The 9,322-nt window shown below is 64.2% G+C and overlaps 3 protein-coding genes across 3 annotated transcripts in view; 2 read left to right on the forward strand and 1 right to left on the reverse strand.

Annotated features, from left to right (window-relative positions):
- The window catches only part of STK10 (serine/threonine kinase 10), a 500,646-nt gene that overhangs the window by 115,503 nt on the left and 375,821 nt on the right, over positions 1–9,322 (forward strand). The window lies entirely within an intron of this gene.
- Positions 2,691–4,506, forward strand: IL17B (interleukin 17B). The gene is made up of 3 exons (XM_065644335.1): positions 2,691–2,728; positions 3,705–3,991; positions 4,218–4,506. The coding sequence occupies exons 1-3, from the start codon at positions 2,708–2,710 to the stop codon at positions 4,474–4,476; spliced, it is 567 nt and encodes a 188-aa protein (XP_065500407.1). The 5' UTR covers positions 2,691–2,707; the 3' UTR covers positions 4,477–4,506.
- On the reverse strand, positions 5,621–8,787 carry PCYOX1L (prenylcysteine oxidase 1 like). The gene is made up of 6 exons (XM_065644219.1): positions 8,685–8,787; positions 8,061–8,267; positions 7,457–7,631; positions 7,158–7,369; positions 6,919–7,059; positions 5,621–6,339 (listed from the first exon to the last, which is right to left on the reverse strand). Exons 1-6 carry the CDS (start codon positions 8,770–8,772, stop codon positions 5,681–5,683), a joined length of 1,482 nt encoding a protein of 493 aa, XP_065500291.1. The 5' UTR covers positions 8,773–8,787; the 3' UTR covers positions 5,621–5,680.

Below are 9,322 nucleotides of genomic sequence, written 5' to 3' on the forward strand. Positions count from 1 at the left end.
GATCACTCCCATTCCCCCACGTGCTCCTTGGCCAGCACATCCCTCCCATCGAGCACAGCATGGCCACCCCACATCCCTCTGCCCCAGGAGCTTGGGTTCAACAGGGGGCACGGCAGCGGGTTCCGTGGTGGTTACCCTGGGAAATATGAGCCTGGATTTACTTGGGGCAGGAAGAGCCCATCTTCACAATCCCTCCTGCCTTGTCTGGGGACCTGTTCCTACTCTCAGCCGCTGCTTTCCACCCAAGTTTCCCATGGCTGTGGGACAATGTGGTGGGGAGGTAGCAGGAATGAGCATCTATAATAAAACCCGAAAGCACAACCTCTCGCCTCTCTGGGTAACCCGCTCCTGGGGAGTCAGGTAGGGGTTTCCAGCCCCTCCTGGCCAAGTGTTCCCTTGCCTCCCCCGGCACGGGGCTGACCCCAGTGCACCACACTCCCACAGGGCTGGCACCATGTCCAGCACGGGCACATGGAGCCCATCAGTTGTGGCGTCCCGGCCGGGAGGCAGGAACTGGCCATGGCCCAGCGCCTGCGCACCCCAGCCCCTTCCCTCACACAGGGCTGGTGGGGAAAAGCTGCCCGCCCCCGCCTCCCCCGGCTTATCAAATTTGGCCATGTCTGAAAAGCCCTGGTTTCCTTTTCACCAAAAAAGATGAAAACTGGGTAATTGGCTGCCGGCACGGATGCCTCTGAGCCTCTCTCATGTGTAAACAGCATTTCCGAGCGCTGACACAACACAGGCGGCCGCGGCACATGCAAGCGGCCGGCACCCACTGGGTGCCCTGGGCCCGGGGCTGCTCACTGGCCCTTTTCTGGGGGGGTGGGCTCACGGAATAGGAGGTGAAATCACCGGGGTGGGTGGCGGAGAGCCGGGCGCTGCTGTACTGCCCTGTGAAACAAAGGCAGGTGGCTGCTGCAGACAGGTCCCCTCTGCCAGGTCCCAGAGGTGACAGAAGGGACACACTGTGCTAAGTGCACAGCGTCAGACCACACCCAAGGGGATGGCAAAGACCTGGAAGCTGTGCTGGGCTGTCCTTGGGGACGGTAACGGGAGCAGAGGCTCCCCTGTGCTCCCTGTTGCATCCTGAGGATGCGGGACTGGGAGGAGGAGAGGAGCAGTGTGAGTTGGGGGTGTGTAGGGAGTTTTTCCCCATTTACAAGATTTTCTAGAGGCCCAGTTCCCAGATGGGGAAAAAAGAGGTGGAAATTTCTCACCATGCTACAAAGCACAAGGGCCTTCAAGTCCCTGGGGAGGTAGTGAGTTAAGAGGCAGAGCGAAACTCAGCATCTAGTGCTGCTGCAAAAGCTGGCGGTGCTGGGGAGGAAGCGGGGTGAAAGGGAAGGCAGAATACACCAGAAAGAGATGGACCAGCCCCTCACGGCCACCTAACCTGCAGGGTCAGTAGCCCTAACGATGTAAAGGGCCCCTCCAAAGGAGCAGGGCAGACCCTGCTGTCTGTGAGCACGGAGAGCAGCACCGAGCACTCCCTGCGGATGGCTGGGGCTGGCAGGGGAGGAGGGATGGAGGGTGGGATGGAGGGAGGAGGGATGGAGAGGAAGAGGGATGGAGCGGAGGAGGCATGCAGGGAGGAGGGACGGAGAGGAGGAGGGACGGAGAGGAGGAGGGACGGAGAGGAGGAGGCATGCAGGGAGGAGGGATGGAGAGGAGGAGGGACGGAGGGAGGAGGGATGGAGGGAGGGTAGCTGCGGAAGAGGGCTGCAGAGGAGAAGGAGGGGAGCCTGGCGGTGCGGTTGGGTGGGTAACAGCACCATCGTGTGGCACAGCGGCTGCCTGGCCGCAGGGACAGGGACAGCAGAGGGGCTGCAATGCCGGGCTGCTGCAGCCCCCGGCCCATGCCTAAGGACAGCCCCCTCCCAAGAGAGGCCCCTTGTCCCCTGGCCCTGGGACGGGGCATCACCGCCGGCACCCCGTGCCTCAGTTTCCCCCACCGCAGCACCCTGCATCCCACACTGTGCCCCGGGAGGCCAGAGCAGCCCAGCAGGGGCAGCACGCTGCAGCTCTGGGGACCAAACCCAAGGACAGCTATGAGCAGAGCTGGTGTGTCTCCATTGCCAGGGGCTGGGGACAGATTTGACAACAGAAGGGGACAGACAGACAAGAGGTGCAGAAAGTCAAGGACGTCATTGCCTTACCTTTGGCAGAAGGGTCTGGTGGCTCCTGGGGACAGCAGAGCTGGTGGTGGCACACGGATGACGATGGGCCCTCAGCTGTCCCCACAGGGACAGCAGGACAGTGCCAGGCTACCTGCACACCTAGGTGCCAGCGCAGGAGGCAGCCCAGCCCCGGTCCCCCCACATGCCCCTGCTCCCCCAGCCCCGCAGCCGTGTCCCTCCTGGCCCCAGCAGGGCTGTGACCATGCTGGTGGCACCACGGGAGCCCAAACCCCCTCCCCAGGGCAGGTTATTACCCAGCAAGCCACTCCGGGCTGGCTGGTCCCCAGGGGACCCACCGCCGGCCACAGCCACAGCCGCAGGTGGAGCCAGCGCCTGGGGAGGTGGCGGGTGGCCGAGTCCCAGACCATGCTGGCCCCCTGCCCGGCCGGCACCGAGGCTCCCTGGCACCTCGGGGACCAGACACACCTCCGGCCGAGCGGAGCCGGGGGCTGGGGCTTTCCCTTTTTAGCTCCCCGGCTTGCTAGTGCCAGTCACACTGCAGGACAGCGGCCGGCAGCCCCTCTGCGGCGATGGACCGGGCTCCAAACCTGGTAGGAGACTGCACGGCAGCTTGGGCTCGCCCTTCGTTTTCCTTCTTTAACGTAATTATTTGCACGCTTGTTTATGGGTGCCTACCTGGCTTTGTTTGCTTTGGAGATGCGTGCTGTGGTCTGCCAGACCCATCTCTCCCACGCCTGGCACAGCGAGGATGCAACAGCCTCAGAGAGCAGAGCCACGACAGTCTGACCGGACAGTCCGGTACTGGAGAGGGAAAACGGCCCCAGCCGAGCAGTCCCTGCCCCGGGGCACTGCACACCCATGGGAAGGGCTGTGGGACAGCGGGCAGGGCTGTGGGACAGCGGGCAGGGTGCGGGGCTGCCTGCGGCCGGCTGCAGGGACACGAATAGCAGGGAGCAGGACTACAGAAAGCAACTTTGTTCGCTGCTGGGCAGCCTGCCGGGTGTCAGCACACGAGAGCTTGGCCCTGCGAGACCAGAGGGAGAAGGAAAAAGCATCTTTCTTTTCTCTCTCACCGTCCTCGGAGCACAGAGGGAGGGAGAGGAGGATTTGGATAAAGATCCCATTCTTGACTGTCTCATCTCTGAAGCTCCTTTTAAACCAGAGGCTGCCCCGGTACAGCCCGAGCTGAGGGTGTCCCCATCCCTCCCAGCACGCAGCCACCTTCGGGTGGGCAGGGAAGGGGCCGGGCACAGCACAGGCAGGGGCATTTTGGGCGACACAAAGTGCCAGCTGCGCCCAAGGTGAGGGGCTTTGCAGCCGTGCGCATCAGCTGGGGCTTGGGCTAGGGGCTCACTGCGACCCTGCGCCCGCCACCCCTGCAAACCGCCCTCCTGTGTTTCCACGGGTCTCGCCACAGGCCAGTATTGCCCTTGGGGGGTTGTATGTGCCACCCCAAAGTCAATGTGGTCCTGCCATCACCTGGTGACCCACGGGAGGTGGGAGAGCTCCCCTTCCACACCAGCCCTGCGGTCCGGGCAGCTACACACCATCCTCCTTCCTCCTCAGCTGCTCCTCTGCATCTTCACCTTTGCCATGGTGCTGGTCCCTGAAGCGAAGGACCAAAGCAAGGCAGCGAAGGGCAGGAGAAGGGGTCTGGCGCGGCCCCCCACGGCTGCCCCTGCCCTCAGCTGGGCCCTGGACGACCCCTTCACCACCATGGCAGACTACGAGCGCAGCATCCAGGACATGGTGCACCAGCTGAGGAACAGCTCTGAGCCGGGTGACACCAAGTGCCAGGTCAACTTGAGGCTCTGGAGGTCCAACCGGAGGAGCCTGTCCCCCTGGGCCTACAGGTGAGCTTGGGCCAGGGACCTTGGGGATGTGCACAGTGGCTCCGTGCCAGCAGGTGCCACGGTGGCCGTGGCTCCAGTACCACAGGGCTGCGGTAGCTGCTGAGGGGTGTGATGCAACACAGCACCCCATTTCACCCCATGGTGGCATTGCCCTGCCTGTCCCCAGCCACCCACTGCCCCCATCTCACCGTCTCTCCAGCCTTGTCTTGCTTTCCCTCTCCTCCAGCATAAACCATGATGCAACGCGAATCCCGGCTGACATTCCTGAGGCTCGATGCCTCTGCACTGGCTGCATCAACCCCTTCACGATGCAGGAGGACCGCACCATGGCCAGCATTCCCATCTACAGCCGGCTGCCTGTCCGCCGGCTGCTCTGCCAGGTGCCAGGCGAGGTGGGGCACAAGCCCTCTGGGAAGAAGAAGTGTCAGAAGAAGTACCAGATGGTCATGGAGACCGTCGCTGTGGGCTGCACCTGCATCTTCTGAGGCTGCAAAGCTAATCCCTGCAGCTACCTGTGGGCATCTAACCAGCTTGCTCTTGCTTTCCGAGCTTGCACAGCCCTCTGGGAGTCACCCTGCTGAGCACCAGGGTGAGAAGAACCCCTGCACAAGTCGATGGCAGCTCCAAGAGCTCCCCGATCAGCCTCAGCCCAAGCAGCCACTTCGGGGACACCCAGCACGGGGGCAGTCCCTGCAAGTCACCCAGCTATGCAGTCCCGCGGGTGGCCTCCCAGTGGGACACCAGCCCGAGCCCCAACACCGCCGGGGGGAGCTCAGCAGGGCGGGCTGGGGACAGAGGGAGGCAGCTGCGCAGTCCCTCGGGCTGGGCAGGATCAGGCCTCCTCCCGCCCCAAAGTCCCCGTTTGCTCCATCAGTGCAACAGCTCTGGAAGTGCTCAGTCCTCCCCAGTCCACCTACAGGTTCCTCTGCGCTGGGCCAGGCAGCCCAGGGAGTGGGGCAAGGCGTGGTGGTTTGGGTGGCCTCTGAGGTCTTCAATAAAGCTCATCGCTGGCCCCTGTCTGAGCCGCCCTCTGCCTCGGCCCCTCGCGCTGCCCCTCCGTGCTGCCCAGTCGTCTCCCAGCAAGGCTCTTCTGCCCCAAAAAACCCAGCTGAGGCTCGGGGAAGCCTGGACACCCTGGGAACAGGGAGCACCCAGCAGCAGGCGAGTCAGGACCTGCGACAACCCACTCTGCGCGCCCATCCCCGGGGCGCCAGGCCAGCGAGAGGGGCTCAGCTCCACACACACACACGGCATGGGAGAGGCCACGGGACCTCCTGCCCCAGCCAGGGCCAGCCCTACCACCGAGTTTCCCAGGGCCAAAGCCAGGAGAGGCTGCAGCAGCTCACCAGGGTGGACCCATCTGCTGCCAGTGGCACCCAGCCTCGTCCTTGAAAGCCCCGAGGTCCCTCCCCAAACCAGGTGCAGAGTGACCCTTTTTCACAGGAAAAGGCACAGGCTGCTTTCCAGTAGAGCCTGGGGAGGGGGAACAGGGAAACTGAGGCACATTGCACAGACACACAGCAACACTGGGCAGGAACTGTATTCCTGAAGGTGATGCACGCTTCAAGTCATCCACGACACAGCCTGCCCCTTCTCCCCCAGCCCCAAACCCCCTGGTGTCCCCAAGGCAATAAATACTCCCCAGGCTACCACACGCAGAAGCTCCTGGCCCTCCACCTCCTCCAGGTGTCACAGCTCAGTCTTCACCTTGTGCATCAAGTCCTTCTGGTCGATTTTCTCCAGGTCCTGATGCCAGCGGTTGTAAGCCAGCAGGGCCACATTTTTGGCTGCCACCGCTATCATCTCCATGGAGCTGGCCACCCACTCCACACCACTGAGGTAGAAGAGGTTTTCGTGGAGCACGATGGGCGGGAGGGACTTGGCGGCATCGTAGCGGGGATACGTCTGCCACTCCGTCACCTGCACCGAGTAGTAAGACCTGAAGAGGGTTTTCAGCTGCCGCTTGTCCAGCGGCTGCTGGGAGAGGACACGCCACACCGCGGCCTCCTGAGGCTGCTTGCGACGGAAAGCTGCCGAGATATTGACAGGACAGATGTTGTCCATGGCATTGAAGAAGAGGTCAGGGGTGTCGGTGGTGAGGATGCTGGCGAAGGGGAAGAGCTTGGGGTCGGGGAAGCCGAAGTAGGAGGAGTTGAGGTAGCCGTGCACCACGGAGGTGACAGAGGGCTGGAAGGCTCCGGGGAAGTCAGCGATGGGTGGCTCGAAGTTCTCAAAGGTGAAGTTGCTCCTGCTGGGGTGCAGAGGAGTTGTCACCACCACCATGTCGTAGAAAGCCGAGCCCTGGCCCTCACTGCCCTCGTAGTGCACCTGGTACAGGGGTCTCCCCTCTGAAAAAAGATGGTGGACAGTTAGGAGTAGCCCTGAGCCCCAAGTGGCATTGCCCTGGCCCACTTTTTCCTAGCATGGCCTCCATCCCCTGGTTTTCCAGTACACACTAGTGCTGGACCATAGTATCTGAGGGTTATGGATGAGTTACTGATGCTTTACGGCAACAGAGAGAAGATTTAATCAAGCCTGTGGGAGAAAGTTTCCAGAGAAGCCCAGCCTAGAGGGGCAAGGAGGACCGAGGCAGCAAAGCCTTCCCCCAAAATCCAGCTCTCCAGCCCTTCTGCTGTGCTGGGTGGGGGAGCAAACCTGCAACAAGGATGGTGCCATAGAAGAGACCTGAGGGACCTCAGGAGGGAGTGCGGGGAACCTCAGGGCCAAGGTCTGTGCTGCAGGACCCCAACAAGGGGAGGAGATGGACAGACCCCCCGAGCCCTTGCCCAAATGCTTTAGCAGGACCAGGATGCTCTCCAGCCTCCCAACACTCCCTCTCTGCCCCAGCATCCCCATGCAGCCACCACCAACCTCTTGCCCACACCCAGGCCAGTGGCACCCAGAGCAGACCCCGTGCCCAGGCTCACCCGAGCTGTGCAGAGAGACACCTGTCACCCTGGCCGGGATGACATTGGCTTTGGTCAGCTTCAGCAGACCCGAACACACCAGCTTGTTGCCTCCGTCCACCGCCCAGGTGCTGCCTTGGGCCCCCACCAGTGACATGGCTCCTGGGGAGAGGAAGAGGATGGTGGCTCAACAGCCTGTCCACATGGGGGCCGCTGGGAAGGAGAGTCACACGGGGAGGAGATGGGATCCCCAGTCTCACCTGCGAAGGCGGGCACCAGCACCGACTGCCCGTAGCTGGAGCGCAGGACGGCCGCGATGACATCGTCCACGAAGCGCTGTGTGACACCCACCTCCAGCAAGGACTCGGCCACCGAGCGCTGCGTCATGTTGACGAAGGCGTCACCCCCCAGCGAGCGCAGCAGCTCCTCCAGGCTGGAGAACGCATAACCGTGCGCTTGGTACTTGTAGATCCTGGAGGGAACAGGAGCACAGGGCACTTGGTGATGCCCCGGTGCTGGGGAAGACCTTGTGTCCCCCCAGCCCCATGGGCTCTCCTACCTCATGAACTTCTCCATCACCTCCTCCACCCACATCTGCAGGCGCAGAAAGCTGATGCCATAATGCCACCAGAGCCGGAAGAGGTTGAGCAGGTACCAGTCAGTCTCCTCCAGGACGAAGTGCTCCCCGCTGAAGATGGCACTCTTCCCCGGCACCTCGCGCCGGTGCTTGAGGCCTGTAAGGAGCAGAGGGGCTGCTGGGAAAGGCTGGTGCCAAACACCGTCGCAGCGGGGATGCAGGCAAAGATGCTCTTGGAGGAGCATCAGGGAGTGTAAGACCCCAAGGCACAGGAACCTCGATGTTAGGGCATCCTACGGAGTTGTGGCTCCCTACTGGGACAACCTGGTGGGAGCATGAAAACAAATCCCCCACACTAATTCCACCAGAACGCCTTGCCCCGATGCTCTGCTGGGCCACCACATCCCTTTCTCTTCAAGGCACAACAGGGCTGGGGTGCAGAGAAGCAAGGGGGTCGCCACATGCCTGGGGTGCCCTCCCCATGGCCCCAAACGCACAGCCCGGCAACACCGCACCCCCCAGCTCAGGGATGGAGGCCATGCAAGCGCTGAGGTGCCTGTGCTCACCCAGAGGTGCCTGTGCTCACCCAGAATCTTGACGAAGTCCTGCATGTGGAGGCTGAGGGCGTGGATGGAGGCTCCCCTGCTTTCATACTGCTGCTTGTTGACAGTGACGGTGGCCAGCCGCCCCCCCACGCCCGCCGGCTCGTACACGTCCAGCTGCACCTGCGGCCCGAAGTGCTGCTGCAAGAAGTAGGTGACGGCCGAGCCGCCCAGCCCGGCGCCCACCACAGCTGCCGGTGGAGAGGGGCGAGGGCGGCCGGGTCAGCAGCGAGCCCCGAAAGAGCAGGGCGTGCTGACCCCCGCCCGGACTCCCGGGTTCCCAAGCCGCGGGTGGGAAGGCGCCAGCGCCGCGTGCGAGGGCGCGGATGCCGGGGGATGCAGCGGGGACGGTGCCGGGGGATGCCGGGGGATGCCGGGGGATGGTGCCGGGGGATGCCGGGGGATGGTGCCGGGGGATGCCGGGGGATGGTGCCGGGGGATGGTACCGGGGGATGCAGCGCGGATGCACGGCAGCGCGCCCTGCTCCCGCCGCGGAGCGGTGCCGGAGCTCCCCTCTCCCACCCCCGGAGGCAGGCAGGAGGCCGGGTGCTGCCGGTCCCCGGGCTGGGTGCCCCCTCCCCACCCCGTACGCCTCCCCCCGCTCCTACCGATGCTGCGCGGCGGGGCGCGGGCAGCCGCGGGGGCGGCCAGCAGGGCGAGGGCCGGCAGGAGCAGCGCGGCGGGCGGCGCGGCCATGGCGCGGGCGGCGGCGCGGAGAGCGGGACCCGGCAGCGCCCGGCCCGGCCCGGCCCGCCCCTTCCCGCAGGCCCGGCCCCCGCGCCCCCCGCGGCCGCCCCGCCCGGCCATGGGCCCGCTCCAGGGGCAGGGCTGCGCCGGCGCGGGGAGCCCCGAGCGGCGCGTCTGCCGGCGGCGGGGCGAGCAGGAGCCGGGCGAGCGGGCTTCATGCCCGCAGAGCCGGGGTGCACACAGCCCTGCGCGGCTCCCCGGCTCCAGGGGTGCGGTGCAGGGGCAGCACCGGGCTCACAGCAGCAGTGCAGAAGCAGGCCTCGTGATTACTTATCCCCTGCACTCATCCTCAGAGAATGATACAGAGGGTCAGAGGAGACCCTCAAAATCCAAAAGTGCTGGGTGTGGTAAATGAACAACCCCAGGCACAGCCACAGCGAGGATCCTCAGTGCCCTCTGGTCCTGCATCACACTCACAATCAACCCAGTGCTGATCCAAGGGGCCAAATCCAGGAGTCTCCCCTCGGCTCCGCCTCTCGCCCACTGCACTGGGGTCTGC

Source organism: Caloenas nicobarica, chromosome 13 (assembly GCF_036013445.1).
Source record: "Caloenas nicobarica isolate bCalNic1 chromosome 13, bCalNic1.hap1, whole genome shotgun sequence".
Classification (NCBI taxonomy): domain Eukaryota; kingdom Metazoa; phylum Chordata; class Aves; order Columbiformes; family Columbidae; genus Caloenas; species Caloenas nicobarica.

Coding starts and splice junctions, on each gene's coding strand:
- IL17B (XM_065644335.1), top strand. CDS start 2,708: ATGGACCGGGCTCCAAACCTG. Junction 2,729..3,704: donor TGGACCGGGCTCCAAACCTG/GTAGGAGACTGC, acceptor CTTCCTCCTCAG/CTGCTCCTCTGCATCTTCAC. Junction 3,992..4,217: donor CTGTCCCCCTGGGCCTACAG/GTGAGCTTGGGC, acceptor CCTCTCCTCCAG/CATAAACCATGATGCAACGC.
- PCYOX1L (XM_065644219.1), bottom strand. CDS start 8,772: ATGGCCGCGCCGCCCGCCGCGCTGCTCCTGCCGGCCCTCGCCCTGCTG. Junction 7,370..7,456: donor GTGATGGAGAAGTTCATGAG/GTAGGAGAGCCC, acceptor TGTTCCCTCCAG/GATCTACAAGTACCAAGCGC. Junction 6,340..6,918: donor TGTCTCTCTGCACAGCTCGG/GTGAGCCTGGGC, acceptor ATCTTTTTTCAG/AGGGGAGACCCCTGTACCAG.